Here is a 22,243-nt window from a genome sequence, read left to right on the forward strand (position 1 = left end):
AAAGACCGAAGCTGGTGTGGAGGATGGTTGGAACAAATGATTCATGGGCCATCTTTAGACTTAGGGGAATGCACAACTAAGGTGTGATTCCAAGATGCTAACTCCAATCAGTGCTAGAGAGAGCAGGTCTTCTTTCATTTGTATTAAATACTGGGATTTCGTGTAACAGTTCACTAGACAAGTAAAGGAGGTTTCATCTCAAAAAACTGTGAAAGTCCTTGGTTTAGACAACCAAGATTACTTCCAACTGTAACAACCCATGGGCAGAACAGTAAAGTTATAGAGAAAGCTTTTGTAAGAGTACTCTAAACAACTGCAAATACAGGTAACAAGTTAAACAGATATTTTTAAAAACAAGTGTTTTGATTTTAAAAGCACAATATTATACTTTATGACCTTTTTTCCTAGTCAAAACATTAATTATAAACTTACTTTGCCTTTTGTATATCCAGTTTCTCTTTTTAGCTAACCTTAGACACTCATAATTTAGTAGGAAAACACTCAGATCTGAGAACTTTTAGCAAAATACCATTAAGTCTGGAATAAATAAAGTCCTATCCTTAAATGTAAAGTATACTTACCAATGGTCAGGAAATCTGATCGATACTGACAAGTCATTCCAAAGCCAAAATCTCGCCAAAAGCCAGAATCCTTTTTATGAACCTTAGTTAAAAAAAAAAAAAAATCAATTTAATTCCATAAGCAGAAGAAGTTTTAATCAATGATGAAACAAATTATTTTCTAATGTATACTTTTTTCCTGTCATTTATGTGACTAATTAAGGATCACATGCACTTATGTTATTAAATCTTTACAAAACAAATAAAAATAGAACTCAAAGCCTGTACAAGGTGCAAGCTGAGGTTACTAATAATTAGTGCGGTGCCTGACTTCAAGGGGCTTACATTCTAGGACAACAGTTGTATAAACAAATTGTAACATACATGATCAGCCTTACACAGTACACCTTTTCTGGTGCCTACCCGGCATCCATTCCCCCAGCCCCCTTCCTGATTGTTACAGTTTTGTTCTGGTAATTACCTGGCCCTGGGCAGCCCATGAATTCTGGGAAGCTGCTGTCACCAGTAGATTCAGAGTGGGCCATGAGTCTCTATACTAGTGAGACAGTCTCCCCCACTTACCATAGGAACTGGCTCACTAATAGGTATTTGAAAAAAATCAGGCCAAGGAGGTAAACCAGGGGGGTTGTTGGGAACTTTGGAAAACAAAGCTCCCTAGAAAGGACACTTGGTCGTAGGGCAGGGTCAGCAAACGATGGCCTCTGGCTAAATCTGGCCTGCTGCCTGCTTTTGTAAATAATTTTAGCGGAACATAGTTGTGTTGATCTGTTTACAAATTGTCTATGGGTGCTTTCACAGTGCAGTGGCAGGGTTGAATAGTTGCAGCAGAACTATATGGCCTATAAAGATTAAAATATTTCTTATCTGGCTCTCTACAGAAAACGTTTGTTGACCTCTAGTGCAGGATGCAGCTATGAAGCTTGGAACTGCCAAAGTCCTTTTCTACCATGCGAGAAACCAGCTTTAATATGAAGCTGTCACCACTGAAGTCTAAGTAGAGAAAGAAATATAAAACCAGGGCATTGATGACACTGAGTCCTTGGAATCACTTCCACTTACCAGTTGAAGCCTGATAAACCTCTTTTATTTTATTCATACTTTCAACAAGTGTTTAATCTTTTGGATATGGTTCTAGTAACTGGGGCTTAGCAGTGAACAGAGGTGACAAAGTCCCTGCCATCAAAGCACCTTTGTTTGGGTGGGAAAATAGTAAATAAATATACATTTTAGGTGGTGATACATGCTACAAAGAAAAGAGGCAACAGCTGTAACTAGGGATGGAAAGTTGCTAGTGTATGCTACTGTGGTATGTACAGAAAGCAAAATAGTGTATGGATGTGGAATGTGGAAAAGATTTAGGTCAGAGACTTCACAGAAGTCCCCAAGTGATTGAATGGGCAGGAGTGGGGAGTGAAGGAGAAGGATCAACCAAGATGACAGCAGGTTTCTGTCCTGAACAGTGGGCATGTAATGGTGCCATCACCAAGATGAAGCCCAGGGGAAGGGGCAGCCCAGAGAGGAACAACATGGAGTTGGTTCTGGCCATAATGAATCTGAGTGATCTGTATGGCCCCTACACCGAAATTCCTGCAGATAGCAGGAATATCAAGGTCTGTAGAGGGGACAAATTTTGAGAAGAGTGGGCACAGCCTGAAACTGCTGCTGTACAGAATAGGAGACTCAACAGGAAAACACAGAATGAACCAGGCAGCCCTGAGGGCTCAGTTCAGACTGGAGCTGATGGATGAGGTTGGCATTTTTCTTTTCCATTTGTTTTTCTTTGAGCTGAGGGGGAGAACTTCTTCCCCTTCTAGAATGTAAAGCTCCATGAGGGGAGGACTTGTGGATTCTGTTCATTGCTCTATTCCTAGCACCTAGAACAATGCAAGGCACATGGCAAGCTTTCAATAAATACATGTTGAATAAATAAATATATAGAGAGACAAAACTTTAGTGGCAAAATTATGACTAGACTCCATTATTATTATTTTGAGATAGAGTCTCACTCTGTTGCCCAGACTGGACTGCAGTGGCACAATCTTGGCTCACTACAACCTCCGCCTCCTGGGTTCAAGCGATTTCCGTGCCTCAGTCCGCTGAACAGCTGGGATTACAGGTGTGCACCACCACACCTGGCTAATTTTGGTATTTATAGTAGTGACGGGGTTTCACTATGTTGGCCAGGCTGGTATCGAACTCTTGCCCTCTGGTGATCTACCCGACTCGGCTTCCCAAAGTGCTGGGATTACACATGTAAGCCACCACTCCTGTCTCTAATATTCTTATCTCTTTGTTAAAATATAACTGTAATACAAAGTATTAAAAAGCAAAACACCTACTTTGACATCTCTACATCATGCCAATTCTGATTTTATAAGTACTATAACTTTGTAACTTAGTTTCTCTAAAAATTCTTCAAATATTATCAGACTTGGAGAAAGGAATCATTGGTTTTGTTTGATTTTTAAAGTAACACATTTTCACAGAGGAAAGTAGAAGGAAACTCAAATTGTCCATAATCCTCATTGTTAATATTTTCTTGCACTGTTTTATCTGGCCTCCTAAGCATGTGGGAGATGCAGTTATCCACACATAACCTAGATACCTAAGCCCTGGCCTCTCACAGAATGCCAGATCCCTGAAGCCAACTAGCAACTTGGCACCTCCCCTTGGATGTTTGATAAACAACACATGCCTACTATGGCTCCAGTTGAATCCTGATCTCTCCTCTCCCATTCCTTTCCTTTACTCATTTCCTACATCTAATCCAACAGCAAGCTCTGTCAGCCCTATCTCTGAATCATATCCAAACCTTTCTCCGTAATTGTAATACACTGTCGTCCAAGCCACAATCATCTTCACTTGTCTACGGTGAAAGCCTAACTGGCTGCTGCCAGCCAGAGCAACACACAATCCATTCTCCCTGCAAAGGCTTTTCAACACACTTATCATAAAATCCCAACGCCTTCTAGAGGCTTAACAAGCTCTACATGCCCTGGCCCAGCTATATGCCCCTCACCGGCTGTGCTCCAAACACCCTAGGAAACCCAGTAGCTGTTCTTTCTGCCTGAAACCACTATCCCCGAATCACAGCCTAGCTGGTTCTTTCCTGTTCTTTGGACAGCTCTGCTCAGCTTCATCTCAGAAATGCCTTTCTGACCAAACAAGTCACAGAAACCACGGAGTCAGTCTTGGCAACTCAGTCTGTTTTAATGATCCACATGGCACGTATTATCTGATTTTACTTTCTGTCACCTCCTAATAAATAAAGGTCCTCATGAGCAATAGCCATATCTGTTAGGGTCTAGATGTCAGGGTGCCAGTGGTGGATAATGCCTGGCATCAAAGGGACCCTCAATACTTGATGAATTAATATAACAGAGGCAGTGTGTGCAGTGGACAGGAGTGGAGGCTGTGGAGCCATATCACCCGGGCTCCTGGGCCTACCCAGGCCAGTGTGCACTTGGGACAGGCACTCGACTGCAGCACAGCTGTGACAAAGGGGGCAGTAATAGTACATACCTCAGAGGTTGTTAGGAGGATTAAATGAATTAACGTGTAGGCAAAACAGAACAAGTACCCTGCACATAGTAAGGGGTTCATAAAAATATTAGCTATTATCATCATTCAAATGTTACCTAAAATATAGATAAGCTATTTCCCACTTTTTAGCTTTACAGTTTCCTCTACATTTACACTGCTGTATATACATTTCACATTTTCCTCGATATGCCATATCCACCACAGAATGCACCAGAATTCAATTTATCCTTTTATTATTAGTTTTGCTTGCTTTTAATGTTATCAATTTATGCATATTACTATCGTGTAGCTTGATTATTTCCCCACGAGAGAGTGCTGGGAGTGGAAATTACTGGATCGGAGGGATGAATCTGTTTAGAACTCGACCCAGAGAACTGGCCTGAATCCCCAACAGGAGCGATGGAGGAGCTCCATCCCCCAGCCTTGCTCGCATGGCTTTCCTTTTTAAAAGCAGTGACCTAACAGCAGAAAAAAAGCATTATACTGCTGTTTTAATTTATTCCTAGTAAGGCTGACTATTTAAATGTGGTGAAACTAGAACTTGAAGTGCTTAAACTTAAGTTGCTATGCAACACCTAGAATGAATTGGCATTCAAATCATTCTTCTCCTACAACCCTCCAAGCCAGGCAAGAATATCAGCATGCTTTGGCCGGGTGGGGTGGCTCACGCCTATAATCCCAACACTTTGGGAGGCAGAGGCCAGCAGAGCACAAGGTCAGGAGTTAGAGACCAGTCTGGCCAACATGGTGAAACCCCGTCTCTACAAAAAAAAACAAAAATTAGCCGGGCGTGGTGGTGTGCGAATATAATCCCAGCTACTTGGGAGGCTGAGGCAGGAGAAACTGGAAGGCAGAGTTTGCAGTGAGCTGAGATCGCACCACTGCACTCCAGGCTGGGCAACAAGAGCGAAACTCCGTCTCCAAAAAAAAAGTATTAGCAAGCTTTTACATTCCCTTCACACTTATATGTTGACTTTATTTACCTCTTCTTGTTTGCTTTCAATTAATATATAACCTTTTATTTTGGAATAATTTTAGATTTACAGAGAAGCTGCAAAACAGTAAAGAGAGTTTCCGTATACCCCTAATCCAGTTTTAGCTTCCCCTAATGTTATTATCTTACACTGTTGTGGTACATCTGTCAAAACTAAGGAACCATCATTGCTATATTAACTATTTAACTCAACTCCAGACTTTATTTGGATTTCACCAGCTTTCCCTTTACTGTCTTTTTTTCTATTCCAGGACGTAGTCCAGGGCACCACATTGCATTTGGTTGTCATGTCTCCTTAGTCTCCTCTTGGCTATGATGGTTCCTCGGTCTTCCTTGTTTTTGATGACCCTGACAGTTTTGAGGAAGAATGGTCAGGTATTTTGTATAATGCTCCTCAATGTGGGCTTGCTGTAGCTTTCCCTGTGACTGGACCGGGGTTCTACGTTTTTGGAAGAGGACTGCGAGCTAAAGTGTTCTCATTATATCATGTCAGGGGTACATGGTATCACTTGGTTAAGGTGTCTGCTGGGTTTCTCCTTTGAAAAGTTTGTTTTTTCTTTCCATACTATATTCTTTGAAAGTGAGTCCCCTAGTTCCACCTACTGGAAGAGGTGGAAGTTAAATGGAATTCTGTAAGGAAGATTTATCTTTTCTTTCCTATCTAGTATAGTCATTTAATATTTATCTGCTCATTCACTTACTCATTTATATCTGTATAGACTCATGGCTATTTATTTGATGCTTTGGGTTATAATCCAGGTCATTGTTCAGGTTGTTCCAGTTTGGGCAGTGGGAGCTCTTTCTGTTGGCTCCTGTACCCCTTTGACACACTCCCATCTTTTTGTTGAGTGCTTTCTTACTTTCTGGCGCTGTAAGATGCTCCAGGGTCTTCTTGTATATTTTTTGCCCCTGCCCTGGAATCAACCATTTCTCCGTGGACCTCTGGCTCCTTTGATTGGAGAACAGTATTAGAAACTAAGATTTGGAAGCTGAGTGTGCTTGTTACTATTAGGGTGTCACTGGTTCTAGGCCCTTTCAGCTGACAGTTAGGTAATACACACATAAGTATACCATGCACATAACCCTCTGACATCTTAATCCCAAATTGCTATTAATTGCCTTTTTATTATGTCAACATAACTATTTACACTATTACATCAACAAATGTTTAGACTTAATTTTTTTGTTGTTCACCACTATTTATTCTCAAGTTCTCCTCTGTCAATGTATACATTTATCATTTTGCTGGACTTGATTAAAAAGATCTGTGAGAAATAAATTCTGAGTCCTTGAAAGCTCAAAAATGTCTATTTTGTCCTAAAATAGTAGGTCAAATATTAATTCTAGAATCAAAGTTACTTTTCCTCAGGATTTTCATAGTATTGCTTTATTGTTTTCTAACACCAGTGTTGTCAAAAAGAAGGCGAATGTCAATCTGATTGTTACTCCTTTGTGAACAAGCTGGGTTTAGATATTTTTAGTGTCTCTGGAAGCTATTAGAATTGTCCCTTTACTGTTGTTCTCCAAACACCAGAAGATTTGTTTCTGCTTAGCTCTGGAAACTTTTCTTCCATTTCCTCCACTCAATATTCTCTCTTTTCTGAACTTCTATTAATAATTTGGGAGCCTCTGGCTTGATTCTCCTTGTCTCAATTTTTCTCTCATGTTGTCTCGTGAACTTTACGTGTTCAGTTGGCTTGTCTTCCAGTTTACAAATTTGGCTCACCTGTAACCATTCTGCTATTCAGACCATTTACTGATTTTTAAAATATTTTCACAATTCCAAAATTCTGATATTTTAAAGCAACAAATCCTGTTTTATGAACTTAACATTTTCTCTAATCTCCCTAAAGATATATTTTAAAATTACTTTCTGTCTCTATTCATACACTCATGTGTTAATTTTTCTGTGTATTAACACTTGGTCCCTCTTTCACACTATTGTTTTTCTTCAAATGTTTGGTTAGTCTTGGTTAATTGCTACTCATTTTTGTTTCAAGTATTGTTTGGAAGTCCACGGCTGTTAGCTAAGATTAAAATGGCCTATCTCCAGTCACAGTCAAGGAGGGCAGAACAGGGTCTCAGGGGGAAGGTGTTAACAGTAGCTCACTTTTGTAGTCTAGGGGCTCCCTAGCCACCCCGACCAGCCTCTCTAGCTCCAGGGACCACACACACTGCCTTAGACTGAGGGTCAATCCCTGTGATGTCTGCTTCTCAGCACACCTAGAGAAGCATGTTTACTCCAGGCTCCCTCCATTCTGTCTGCCATGAGCTCAGAGGATACAAAGCAGCCCCATCTCCACTCACTGTTCTCTTGAACACGTTCTAGTCTGTTCTCTCCTCCAGAAATCTTACGCTGCTATCGTCTTACAGAAAGTTCTCAAAACTTATGGCTGCTAACACCTTCTCTCATTTTCCAGTACTAATGTACTCTTTTCTTCAGAATAATTCACTGTCAGATATGGCAGATGTGGTTGCTCAGTTTGCCATTTTGAACCTATTTATATTTATATTCATAATACTGGCCTACAGATAAGATAGAGGGGTGTGTGTGTGTGTGTGTCTGTGTGTACTATGCCAAGTGTTGATATCAGGATAATGGTGGCCTCATAAAATATGTTAAGTACATCATATGGTGCTAATATTACCTGCTCTTTGAGAGTTTGGAAAAGCTCATAAATTAAAACATTGTATTTACGTACCTACAGGGTAACTTTTTGATAACTGTTTTTTAAATGGCTCTTAATTTCTTCAGAGCTTCCACCTCTTTGGTCTTGTTTTTTTGAGACGGAGTCTCGCTCTGTCGCCCAGGCTGGAGTGCAGTAGTGTGATCTTGGCTCACCGCAACCTCTGCCTCCCAGGTTCAAGCGATTCTTTTGCTTCAGTCTCCCGAGTAGGTGGGACTACAGGCTTGTGCTACCACGCCTGGCTAATTTTTGTATTTTTAATAGAGACGGGGTTTCACCATATTGGTCAGGCTGGTCTCGAACTCCTGACCTTGTGATCTGCCTGCCTTGGCCTCCCAAAGTGCTGGGATTACAGGTGTGAGCCACCATGCCCGGCCCACTTCCACCTCTTTTATTCATAAAATACTAACATGAACTTAGCCTGTGTTCATATTTTATAAATTTTCAAATCTTTCATTTTATTTAGAATTTAGAAAACTTACCCTATAAAATTGATTTATCTCAATGTTTTCACATTCTATTTCCAATGTTTTCCTTTTTACCCAAAATGTGTCTACCTTATGATTAAATTTTTTGTACATAAACATAAGCTTCTATATTTCTCAATCTATTTTTGTTTTATTAACTTCTGCTTTATCTTTATTGCTTTCCTTGAAGTTATTTTTCGTTTTTTTTTAAACATCTTAAAGTGACTTCTTAATCATTTCTACGTTTTCTTAGTATTAACAATAAAGGATTACGCTAAAAGCAATTTGCTATTCTGGACTCGATTCTGAAACAGAAAAGGACGTTAGTAGAAAAACTGGTGTAATCCTAAATACTTAGCAGTAACTTACCAATATTAATTTCTTCACTTTGACAAATGCACCATGGTTACATAAGATGTTAGCATTAGAGGAAACTGGGTGAAGTATGGAACTCTCTATACTATCTTTGCAACTTCTCTAAATCTAAATTATTACAAAATAATGTTTAAACATTTTAAAAAGCTTACATAAGATTAGCTTTGGCAATAACTGTAAGTTTTGATATATGGCATTTATATTCCATGACTTTCCAAGTAATTTACCAGAGTATACTATTCCCTCTTATTTAGCAGAGTAGATTTATATTTCTAGTTAGTAGAGGTTTTAAAATCAAATTTTTAGTATTAGTAAAAATAAGCTGGCAGAAAGGACTGTACAATTTCCACATTCTGGGACATGAGGTTTTCCTTTATGACCTAAACTCTGCTCCCCTTACACTTAATTCTGAAGCAATAAATGTGAAAAGCATTTTATTGGGGGTATAAAGAGGAACTATGGAAATGTGTTTACAATAACTACAGTTTTTCTTTAACACTTTGCTCATGGGAATAAAGTTTTTTACTGAAACTTTGTTTTCTACTTACACAACAAACATCTAGAAAAGAAAAGATCTTAGAGTCTTTCATAACTGAAAATGTGAAAGTCTCACCAGCTGCTGCTCCACAGGTGGTGGCACTTCCTGGTTGGCATAAACAATGGCAGGATTGTAAAGACTGAACACCACAGGGTAAAACACCTTCTTACCTACAAATTAAAATATAGGTTTGTAACATACAAAGAAGTTATGAAGAACTGTTCCTTGTTGCAGTATCTATTAAGTTTTATCAAAGTCTTTCTTATCATAGAAGATGATTTTATCTATATTTTTAAATATTCAGGCTACAGAACATCATGTTAATTTGATGAATATCATGATGATTTTGTAACATATCAGTAGGTTAACTACAACCTTACAAAAGAACAGAGAAAAAAACAAACTAAAGGGTGCTTCACATTTATACCCTTTGACTTTGGGGAGATGTGTATTCATTACCTGAGTCATTTATTACTCATTATTTCATCTAATCAGTAGTAATAAATGTAGATTAACCTCTGATAATCACTATGAAACTTAGAAATGTCTGTTAAATCCACCCTTCAAAAATGAATCATTAGAAAGAGTAAATTCAAAAAATACTGTACAATGAATAGACATGCAGAGAATAATTAAAATATAGAAAAAATCTGAACCAAAATCTGGAACAGTCAGGAAGACAAGGATTAAAATTACTTGATATAATAGCCCTTGGAGAAGACCCTGTCATCAGCATTCAAACTGACTGATCTAAAAGGACCATAAAGGCTAACTAGACCATCTCCCTCAGTAGAGTATGGCTGGCTTCAATCAGATGTGATCACATGAAGTGTTCAGCGATTGTTAGGAAGTGTGGGAGTAACATGGCAACCTTTTTATTACAAGATTCCTAGCAGATGTTCATTCTACCATTGTTCAAATACATTCAGGGATGGGGAGCTCAATTTTCCAGAGGCAAATCTATTTCTGGATATAAAATGTTTCTTTTAAACTAAGCAACTATGTCTCCTTCAACTTTCACATTTTGCATTTCATGCTGTAAAATAAACCTAACCTTCATTTATTCATTAGGTTCAGAGAGTTCCTGAAAACTCTCTCTAATCTAATTAATAAGAAGGCAATCATTTGCATATGAATAGTTCCACATTAAAAAAAATTTGCTATTAGATTTTTAAAAATTTTTTTATTTTTATTTTTTGGGATGGAGTCTTGCTCTGTTGCCCAGGCTGGCGATCTCAGCTCATTGCAACCTCCGCCTCCCAGGTTCAAGCAGTTCTTCTGCCTCAGCCTCGCGAGTAGCTGGGATTACAGGAGCAAGCCACCACGCCCGGCAAATTGTGTATTTTTAACAAAGATGGGGTTTCACCATGTTGGTCAGGCTGGTCTCGAACTCCTGACCTCAGCTGATCCACCTGCCTCGGCCTCCCAAAGTGCTGGGATTATAGGCATGAGCCACCACACCCAGCCTCTTTAATACTTTTAATTCTTTTAAATGAGCTAAAAAGCATTTAGCCACTGTGCCCAGCCAAAAATTTTATTTTTAAAGATGAGGTCTCGCTATGTTGCCCAGGCTGGTCTTGAACTCCTGCGCACAAGTGCTCCTCCTGTCTCAGACTGCCAAGGTGCTGGGATTAAGGTGTGAGCTACTGTGCTCAGCAGCGCCCCCACAATGTTTTTCTAATTGACTAATAAAAATGGTGTACAACATGATGTTTTGCTACATTCATATATTGTGAAATGACTAAATCAAGCTAATAACCATATCTATCACCTCACACAATTAACATGTTTTTTTGGTGGTAAGAACATTTTTTTAATGCTACTGACTTAGCAATTTGTAAGTATACAATATATTATTATTAACTATAGTCACGTTTGTATAATAGATTTCCTGAACTTACTCATCCTGCTGAGATTCTTTAATGCTTTTTTTTTTTTTTTGAGATGGAGTGTCACCCTGTCATCCAGGCTGGAGTGCAGTGGTGCGAACTCGGCTCACTGCAAGCTCCGTTCCCTCAGCTCATGCCATTTTCCTGCCTCAGCCTCCTGAGTAGCTGGGACTACAGGCGCCCACCACCACGCCCGGCTAACTTTTTTTGTATTTTTAGTAGAGACGGGGTTTCACTGTGTTAGCCAGGATGGTCTCGATCTCCTGACCTCATGATCCGCCCACCTCAGCCTTCTAAAGTGGCAGGATTACAGGCGTGAGCCACCACGCCTGGCCTCTTTAATACTTTTAAAATTTTTTTAAATGAACTAAAAAGCATTTAAAATTTGATTTAAAAAAATACCATCTTCTCATTAATTTTTTTTTTTTTTTTTTGAGACGGAGTCTCATTCTGTCACCAGGCTGGAGTGCAGTGGCGTGATCTTGGCTTACTGCAACCTCTGCCTCCTAGGTTCAAGCAATTCTTCTGCCTCAAACTCCTGAGTAGCTGGGACTACAGGCGTGTGCCACCATGCCTAGCTAATTTTTGTAGTTTTAGTAGAGACAGGGTTTCACCATGTTGGCCAGGATGGTCTCAATCTCTTGACCTCATGATCCACCCACCTCAGCCTCCCGAAGTGCTGGGATTACAGGCAAGAGCCACTGCACCTGGCTATCTCATTAATTTTCAAAAAATATCTACAACTTAAAGCAAAATATAGTAAAACACCTCAAAATGCAGTCTGGAGACCAAGCACTATCTGCATCTAGACTTCCATGTGAGTGTGTGTGCACACATGCATGGGGGTATGTTTGCATGTGTGGACACTATATGCCCAAAGTTGAGTGCTTCAGACTCTCACACACATCTCCATACCATCTGCTTAGCTCTTTTTCGACCTGCACTGCTCCTGCCTCATCAATTTGTAGATATCCTGTTCCTCTGCATTTCTTTATTTGGCTTCAAATGTAGTCACTGGAAGTTGGACCCAAGAGAACAAAGGATATGAATTTCAAAGGGTCAGATTTTCAATTTCCTATTTAGTATTCCAGTTAAATTATGCCTAATATAACTTGAAAAAAAACCGGGGTTAACTGAAACTTCTCCCTCAAAATCACTTGATTCAAGCTATAGGACATGCCGACACTGTTCTAAATTCTATAGTCAGCTCATCTACCAACATTTTACGCACCTGGCTCAGCATTTAACCGGCAGCTGTTAAGGAATTCGGCTGAGAAATAGATATCAACATCACAGAAAAACATCAAGACCTCTCCCTTGTCCCAAGCTCGGGCACCCACATTTAGTCCTCGTCCACGATTAAATTCTTCATTCAATGAGACCAAGGTGTAATTGTGAAAATTAGACTCACTATGAGGAAAGCACACACAACAAATGATAAGTCCCACTTAAAGTTACCAACTTTCTTCCTTCAACACAGCTTACAAAATATGTTTTACACTTCAAATATTTGATTATATTGGTTCTACATTCACACAGGGAAAGAAAATCCCAGCTTCATGTGTATGATTATCATCAGGGAGAGATATTCACCAAATGCCCACATTTGAGGCACATTCTGGTGGTATGAGGCTCCAAAAGTGTTAAAGTGGCCACTGCCCTTTGGAATCTTAAACACCTTCTGGGGAGATGAAAAAGACACAAATGGAAAAATAGCTGTAATGTCTGTTAATAAATAATGCATTCTAATTGGATAACACACACAAAGATCACTCTCTTCATGCATCTGTTGGGTCTTTGCACACATGTCCCCTTATCAGAGGGATCCTCCCTAATACTACTTGAGAAGCAGCTCCGACCTCCCAGTCCTTCATCTCCATCCTCTTCCTCAGCTGTTTTCCTTTATATTGTCAGACATGTTTGTTCCAGTGTCTCTTCCACTCTATGGGAGCAGGGATTTTGTTTTGTTCGTTACTACGGACACAGTGTCCCCTGATAGAGTAGGAGTTCAATAAATAGTTACTGAATGAATGAATGAACAGCAGTTCTAAAAAATACATCGCTCATGTCTGGAGTAGTTAGAAAAGATGTTAGAAGTGGAACGTGAGTTATGCCTTGGTTAAAATGTTGAATTCAGTGGTGAGTGTAAAGGTCATTCAAGAGAATTATTCCCAAAGGCAAAGAGGTAAGAATGTAGAAAGCATTTTAGAGAAAAGGGATCAGACAAATCAGATTGGTACAAAGGGACCCTAAAATGGGAACAGTGAGATAAGGGTCAAAGGAATCTTAAAATGGGAACAATGAGAGAAGAGTCAGACAGAAGAGTACCTCCCATGCAAGGTTAAAGAAATCGGTCAGTATCCTAAAGGTAAAGAGAATCAGCAGGGCTGTTCTGCTAGGGCAGTGGTTCTCACAGTGAGGCCCCCAAACCCACAGCATCAGCTTCCCGTGGCAACATGTTAGAGAAGCAAACTCTTAGACTACACCCAGACCCACTGAATCAGATGCTAGGGCTGGAGCCAAGCCTCTACATTTTCACAAGTCCTCCTAGTAACTCTGGCACTGAAGTTGGAGAACCACTTACTGCAGCCTAATAAAAAAAGTAACATTTTAGGAGGATTATGCTTACAACAGTACAGAATGGGTAATGGAGAGATGGAAAAAAGGCTCAAATAGTACATGGAGTGGACTCCAAGTGCTCTGAGTGCCTAAGACTCTTTCCCCCATCTTAAGGATTATAAATCTCTCCTCTGTTGGGTGAAAACTGCCCACTGCCACCCCACATACTCAGCATCAAGTGGAGGCACTGATCACAGAATACCCCTCACTCTCTGCCCACCCCAACCACAGTAATTTCCTAGGGGTGGGGACCAGGCTTAAGCTGGGCCAGTCCCAATACCCCCACCCCACCTGGCCATAGTGATTGGCTCAAGAGTGGGCAAAACGTCCTTCCCTGGGATTTTCTCAACTGGAGCTGGGAGAAAGCTCTTTCCTCTCTGATGACAAAGCTGAGAAGATGTGAGCCCAGAGCCGCCAACAGTCATATCCCTCACCATGTGGAAGAAGCCAATCTGCAACAGGAGAATGAAGTCAACATGCAGAGAAAAACAGACAAGGAGACAAGAGAATTTTGATGGTATTCAAGTCTCTGCTTCCAATCCCTGAGAAACCAGAGTTGTTTTGATTTTCTTCCCCAAATTTGGTTGTAACAATCCCTTTATTTCTGGGAGGTATGCAAGATTCTTCAATACTGCTCCTATTTTCCTTAAGTGAGCTCAAGGTAGGTTTGCACCATTTGCCACAGAAGTGTCTTGACAATACTTCAGTATTACCAGTATGAGCTCGTGGCACTTAGTAGGTGATCTAAAAACACTAAGGAGGGAGAGGAAGGGAAGAAATGGAGGAATGGGGAACCAGGGTTAGGGTGGTGGCAGTAGCAAGGAAGAGATACAGAAGAGGTCCTATGAAATAAGTAGGAACTAACTAATTAGAGGTAACTGGAGGCAAAGAATAAGTAAAAGACTGTGGCTCTCAGAAGTCATGCCCAGGGGATGGTGAAAATGGTTTTACTCTGAACTGAAAGAGGGCCATCAGGAGGAGGAGCTGGTGTATGGAAGGGGAAGACAGTGAGTCGTGTCTATATATATCAAGGCTCTGAGAATCCCTGCAGGTCAGGGACTCAGATTCACCCATCTATGCCCACTCTTCTTCCAACTACCCCAGACTCCCAAGCAGTGTACCTGGAACACAGTAGGTAGGACTCAATGACTGTTAGTTGAATGATTTGAGAAGAACGGCTGATCAAATCTGGGCTCTTGGCAAATGGCCACAACTGGCAGAAAGGTAAAGAAGCAAGTAAAGGATATAGAGCTGGTGTTACTGGTTAGAGATGATAATCAACCTAATAGTTTACATTACATCATACTTACATTTATAAAATAGTTACATTTTACAAACATAAGAAGAACATTTTAAGATGGAAATACTGGTTAGGTTGTCAAAGGTAAAAAAGCAATGAAAAAGAATAACAGAAAAGAATTTGGCAGTTAAGTCATATTTTTGGGCCCATGATTTAGAAAGAAAAAGACTGAGAAGCTAAATAATAATTAAGTACTAAGGGATTACTAATTCATCCATTCAAACCTCTGAGCATCTACTATGTGCCAGGTACTATATGACTTGCTTAGTTATGAACTACTGTCTTGTGATGTTGAGCTGTGAAAGGACAGAAATGTAATGGTAGCGGCTGGGCACTTCAGAGTTGAGTGGGAGTTTCTTAAGGATATGGGAGACCTTGGCACTGTTAGCAGGGGGAGAAGAAGGAGCCTGAGGAAATGGAAGGAAAGAAAGGTGACAAAAAAAGAGACAAGTTCAGAAGATGATTATGTCAAAGTGAAGGAATTAGATTTAAACAAAGGGAAAGCAGCAGCAAATACACAGAAGGTGAGTGGGCCAGAGAGAGCATCCTGATCATGCCAAGCTGCCTGTAAGCAGTGAAGGGAAGTTGAGTCATGTAGGGTTGCATGTGAAATGAGGAACTTATCATCACCACAACCACCCACATGCTCAGCCAACTTTTAAATAATAGTTACTAAAAATTATTAACTCATTACATATCTGAAATTCTCTTTTAGCAATATTATATATCAAGGACTTCGCTGTGGATGTGGTTCACCAACCTTGTGACAGATTCTAGGATAGACTTGACTTTAGACAGTCCTTCTTTGCCAAAATATACCACTGTGAGATGAATCTTCTTGTCTTGATGAATACAAACATCCCTAACAGAAGTGAAAAATAAAGTTTATTCAAGAAAACATGAGGCACTATTTATTCAGAAAGCAACCACATGAAGCTTTAACAAGAAAATGAGGCATTACTGACACAGTAGTAAACATAAAAGTGGCAATACTGATGAATTATGGAAGGCACAAGATCTATGCCTGAATGGGTGCAACCCTTGGAGGGCCATGGAAGCAGTCTGACATTGTTGCCATATTTCAAAACATTTTTTGAACTTTTGCTTTTGGATTGCTTTCAGAAGCAAATCACAAGCTGTCCAAGGAAATACACTCAATTGGTTCAAAACCAAATAAATAAATACTGACCTTTTGGATTAAGAGTCATTTTGTCTTCAGACTGGCTAATTCCAAAAATTATAACTATCATTAAGGAATAATATTTGCCATGACTGAGATTACTTACTGTAAAGAATAATGTGGCCTTTGAAAGTAATTCCAAGAAAGGCAATAAAAAAATGCTTTAGGAAATCAGATCTCATGTGAGCTATTTGGAACAGTAAATCTCACTTGGAAGTATGACTGCCAGACATTCAGTTGCAGAACAGTTTTAATTAACCTTTAAATCCAACAATTTCAATATGAGAATAAAGACTAGGATCACAAAGCATTAAAACTAGTATATCAAAGTATCTAAAACATTAAAAATATTAAAGTATTAAAAACACGGAAACTGTTAAATCAAAAAGCAGCATTTCCCACAAACAGTTTTCATAATGTGTAATTATTTAACCCTTCAGCATTTTAAAATATCCAAATTTGATAACATAAAAAAACCTTTACAAATTCTCTGCTTTGCAAGATGAAATAACTTTCTCCAACTTTTAGTTTAATGTTTGTATTTCTAAATGTATTTCAGTTAAAAAACTGAAATCATTCTCAAGGGGATTTTCTTGTGAGACACCAGTATTCTATGTCTTGATTGGAGTGGTGGTTCGCGAGTGTGTACATTTGTCAAAAGACATTAAATCCCAGCCTGGACAACATGGCAAGACCCCCACTCTACAAAGTTGTACAGAATAAAAAAGATGGCATGCACCTGTGGTCCCAGCTACTTGGGAGGGTGAGGCAGAGGATCACTTGAGCCCAGGAGGTTGAGGCTGCAGTGAACTGTGCTCACTCCACTGCATCCTAGCCTGGGTGACAGAGTGAGACCCTGTCTCAAAAAAAAAAAAAAAAAAAGAGTCATGATACCTATATCCTTAAAATATGTGGATTTTACTGCATGTAAATTATACCTTAGTAAAGCTGATTTTTTAAAAATTCAACTTGTCTTAAAATGAATTCACAATTATCAAGGCCATCAAATTTAGTTTCTAATAGGTGTCACTCAATTTATTTCATAGTTCAAATTGTCTATAACACAATACACTACACACGCTTTAAAAAAAGAGAGAATATAAAACAATAAAGTTCCCCTAAAGCCTATAAAATTATTCTAAGTAATTATAATCAGTGAAGATAAATTAAGGAAATCTGAGTAAAATGTGATTTTTTTTAGGAGAATGTAGCTGAATCATTAAGCCCTGACAGTTACCTGAAGTTCTGCATAAACTGTACAAATGCTTCAGTTCTTTCAGCAAGTGGCACAATGATATTAATAACTGATCTAGTGATGTCAATCATCTCACTCTTCACTTTCATGAGAGGTCCAAAAGGGCGGAAGAGGGTCACATGTCTATATTCCATAAGGTCTGCTTTCTTAAAAAAGAGTTCATACTGCGTGCCCTTATCTCTCTCGGTGCGATAATAACCTAAAGGTTAGGAACAAAGACATCTCCATGTCAAAGTTTACAAATTCAAAGGGAAGACAGATTTTCCTCACTTAAACATCAAGAGTATTAAACCAGACCCGCAGGATTTTCACCTATTTGTGAAAATATTTATCCCCACTGCACAGTCAGTAACAATTACTTCCTTAAAAGAAAAGGAAAGGTTAAAAAAAAAAGTTCACTGGTCTGTTCTTTTATTCAATCTATAAAATATACTACAAATGACAATTATTCCTTTTTACATATGACTTTTTAAAATACTAAAGCCTATCAATATGGTAACCATGAAAGACATTACTTCTACCAATATTAAAATCTAGACCCAAGAGTCAACATTTCTATTGGTTTAGGTCAACTAAAAGAAATCTAGTGCCTTCATGTCAGTTATGTGATATAAAGAGTGCCATGTGGTCTCAATTTTGAGGACAGGGCCAGTCTAGTGAAGGAGACAGAAAAATAGACAAATAATAACAATAGAGTATTATGTGATATATATATCTGTATATATGTGTGTATACATACACACATATAAAATCACTGACTAGAGTGAAGTCAGACAAAGAAAAATTGGCACAGACATAAACACAGTGATTTGAGATGTCTTTGAGAGAAAAGCATGAGTATCTACAAGGCAGTCTTTTTTTTTTTTTTCTTTTTTGAGACTTTGAGACGGAGTCTTGCTCTGTCGCCCAGGCTGGAGTGCAGTGGCTGGATCTCAGCTCACTGCAAGCTCCGCCTCCCGAGTTTACGCCATTCTCCTGCCTCAGCCTCCCAAGTAGCTGGGACTATAGGCACCCGCCACCTCGCCCGGCTAGTTTTTTTTTGTATTTTTTAGTAGAGACGGGGTTTCACCGTGTTAGCCAGGATGGTCTCGATCTCCTGACTTCGTGATCTGCCCGTCTCGGCCTCCCAAAGTGCTGGGATTACAGGCTTGAGCCACCGCGCCCGGCCTGATTGTTTTTTTTTTTTAGACGGAGTCTCACTCTGTCACCAGGCTGGAGTGCAGTGGTGCAATCTTGGCTCACTGCAACCTCTGCCTCCCAGGTTCAAGCAATTCTTCTGCCTCAGCCTCCTGAGTAGCTGGGACTACAGGCATGCGCCACCACATGGCCTAGCTAATTTTTGTATTTTTAGTAGAGACGGGGTTTCACCATGTTGGCCAGGATGGTCTTGATCTCTTGACCTCATAATCCGCCCGCCTTGGCCTCCCAAAGTGCTGGAATTACAGGCGTGAGCCACTGTGCCCAGTCACAATCTGATTTTTAAGTGTGGCACTCAGGAGAGAGAAGGTTAGACTTACAGATGTGTGAGTCACTCAGTCAATATCTGGGTATAAAAAGGTGAATAAATTAGACTTGGTCCCAACCCTCCTGAGGCTTACAGTTTAGTAGGAAGCACAAGCCAGGAAATGGGCAACGCCACACACTGTGACAAGCAGTATGAATGTACAGGTGAGAAGAGCACACAGAAGTACCGCTGTCTTAGACTTGAGGTTGCAGATGACTTCTCAGAAGAGTAATATCTGAGCTAAAGTCTAGAACAGGGATAGGAATTAGTTGTCATTACTAATTATTAGTAATTACTCTCCCTGCAGTGGGCAGACACTGGCACAGTAGAGGAAAGGTGAGGAACAGAATATGTTCCATGTAGAGAAAAATCCTGAAGTATCAGAATCCAAGGAGAGTTATAAGACAAAAGCAGGAGCTGCAGAATATAAAACTGGCACAGCTCCCTTTCTTTTTAGGTGGAGCTGATGTGAGGACATTTTACGCATGTTACTTAGTTATCTTATTTCCTCCGCAGCTTCCAATTCTGCCATAAGCTACAAACATACAGTGAGAAGACAAAAAGCTGAGCTTGCAGAAAAATCAGAAGGGTTTTGAGAAAAATAATCCATCAAAAATGGCAGGAAGTGACAGCAGAAAAAAGAGGAAGCCACAAGGAAAGGCAGCTGCAATGCCACTGCAAACCATAATGCCCTCCCTGATGGCCTCCAAAGGCCTCGGTGTATAATAATGCTACAGTGCAGCAAGTGATGGCCACGATGATTTGGAGTCAAAAAGTCTACATGTGCTATACCAGCGGTCCCTAACCCCCGGGCCACAGACCGCTACTGGTCTGCGGCCTGATGGGAACTAGGCGGCACAGCAAGAGGTGAGTGACGGGAGCCTGGCAAGCATTACCACCCGAGCTCCGCCTCCTGTCAGATCAGCGGCTGCACTGGATTCTCAAAGGAGCGCAAATTCTGTTGTGAACTGTGCATGCAAGGAATCTACACTGCACGCTCTTTATGAGAATCTAACTAATGCCAGATGATCTGAGGTGGAACAGTTTCACCCCAAAACCATCCTCACCATCCCATGGAAAAATTGTCACCAATGAAACCAGTCCCTGTTGCCAAAAAGGCTGGGGACCACTGTGATACACAGTCTATAGAATCAAGCAAAGAGAACTTTCAAGAAACATTTATTTTCAAAATGGTTTAAGTCAGCAATTAAATGTCTAGCAGTGAGTGTAAAGGTATAAAGGAGATGGGTAGGGATACAGAATTATTTCTGTTAATATCAACCAATAAGTATCTTAAATTTTATAGCAGTGTTCTTCAACCTCTGAGTCATATCCCATCTTGACACATAAAAATCCCATACCCTTTCTGAAATATGTATGAGGAAAAGAGATATTTCCTTACTTTTCCAAATGCCAAATATGCTTTTTAAACTATGACCCCTTGTTCAGACAGGCACTTCTCCTTCCTCCAATATGAAAAATAGCTAAGAGTCTACTAATATTTTCTTTATCAAACGGTTTTCAAGTTTTGAGTCTTAGTTTACACATTTTTAAAAACATAAAAAACACCAAGATCAGATAAGTGAGTAATATAAATCATACACATGCAACAAGAGCTGTTTTATTCTATTTCTCTAGTCCTTATTCTCCAATTTTATTATGATCTCATTATACCTTTTGCCAAAAGGCCACTTAAAATTCTTGGTGGAATAAAGTGCGAAAACTTTAAGTGTTTTAATACTGTGGATAATGACTGACTTATGTTACCAACATACAATACTAGCATTTGTCTTACTAACATAATATTGACCAACGTATTTTTCACATTACCTTCTACGAAGTCATTTTCATTAAATATCAGTTTCTCTCCAAGTGGACCCTCCTCATCATCTTGTTCATCATCTTCATCAGGATTATTAATGACCTCCAAGCCAGCTTCAATAACTTCCACCAATTCATCTCGTTTGTCTTTTCTAACTGGCTTTTCTTCAGGATGGCGAGTGAGACCCATTTCCAATTGAAATACTTTCATTAAGGTAAAACTTTCAAAGGGAATGACCCCATACTCACTGGGTAGTTTGGCCCCTATGCTAACTTCAGCTTTGTCAATTTGGGAATGAAGAAACTCTAAAAGATCACTAGGTGCTTGCTCTTTGTTGCTCTGATAGCCTATGCCATTAGCCCCTACATTCTTTCTTTCTTGCAATGACCTCATCTTTTCACTCATTTCTTGTAATTCTTGTTTTAGTTGAGCAATTTGGCGTTTCAGACTGGTTGCCCTGGTCTGATAATGTTCTTCTTGTTCCTGTAGGAGGGCTTGATAATACTCTTTACCATAATTTTCCCCAACAACACCAGGAAGAGATGCATTTCCATCAGTCTGGGGGGCACATTCCAGGAGGTACATAAATAATACCAAACTGCAGAGCAAAGCGAGGCCCAACAGCAACCAGTGGGTCCGGGTGTGAAGAATCAGTCCTCTTCTAGGCATTCTTATTAACGTGTATTTGCCTAACAAAATAAGCTCTTTGTGTGTTCATACCTTTAGTAAAAAGTCATCAAAAATTAAAAACAAAATCAGAATTTCTGTAAAAGGTACCCAAATAATTCTGCCGTAGCTTTAAGTTTTTCTTTCTTCAGCAGTCATGACTACTTGCAGAAATGGGAAGTTATGTATACTTTCTGTATTGTTACCATGATATCCAGAATAAAGCAATCTGACATATAAAATCCATTATATTGGTAGTGATTTTTCTGAAAGACACAGATCAGAATCAATCAGAATTTTGTTTCCTTAAGGATATCAAATTTGTTTGTGGCTTCAGTGAACTTAGCTACATGACTATTACATGCAGAGAACTATGAGAGGTACTAATATAATTTAACATATTCAGTAAATACTGTGAGAATTTTTTTTTTTTTTGAGATGGAGTCTCACTCTGTCACCCAGGCTGAAGCGCAGTGGCACGATCTTGGCTGACTGCAACCTCTGGCTCCTGGGTGCAAGTGATCCTTCCATCTCAGCTTCCCGAGTACTACAGGCACCTGCCCACCACACCGAGCTAATTTTTGTATTTTTAGTAGAGACGAGGTTTCACCATGTTAGCCAGACTGGTCCTGACCTCAGGTGATTTGCCTGTCTTGGCCTCCCAAAGTGCTGGGATTACAGGTGTGAGCCACTAAGCCTGGCCTGGGAGAATTTTTAAAAATACCTGGCTGGGCGCGGTGGCTCAAGCCTGTAATCCCAGCACTTTGGGAGGCCGAGATGGGCGGATCACAAGGTCAGGAGATCAAGACCATCCTGGCTAACA

General features: G+C 39.8%; 1 protein-coding gene across 1 annotated transcript in view; it reads right to left on the bottom strand.

Moving 5' to 3' along the window:
• The window catches only part of CSGALNACT2 (chondroitin sulfate N-acetylgalactosaminyltransferase 2), a 45,650-nt gene that overhangs the window by 7,288 nt on the left and 16,119 nt on the right, over positions 1 to 22,243 (bottom strand). Inside the window, exons 2-7 of the mRNA XM_011953804.1 lie at positions 20,763 to 21,686; positions 17,411 to 17,627; positions 15,754 to 15,855; positions 12,306 to 12,484; positions 9,261 to 9,355; positions 582 to 663 (exon numbers count right to left, since the gene is read on the bottom strand). Of these exons, the coding sequence (XP_011809194.1) occupies positions 582 to 663; positions 9,261 to 9,355; positions 12,306 to 12,484; positions 15,754 to 15,855; positions 17,411 to 17,627; positions 20,763 to 21,423 (1,336 nt within the window). The 5' untranslated portion in view covers positions 21,424 to 21,686. The remainder of the gene's footprint in view (positions 1 to 581; positions 664 to 9,260; positions 9,356 to 12,305; positions 12,485 to 15,753; positions 15,856 to 17,410; positions 17,628 to 20,762; positions 21,687 to 22,243) is intronic.

This window comes from Colobus angolensis, unplaced genomic scaffold (assembly GCF_000951035.1).
Source record: "Colobus angolensis palliatus isolate OR3802 unplaced genomic scaffold, Cang.pa_1.0 Scaffold370, whole genome shotgun sequence".
Taxonomy (NCBI): domain Eukaryota; kingdom Metazoa; phylum Chordata; class Mammalia; order Primates; family Cercopithecidae; genus Colobus; species Colobus angolensis.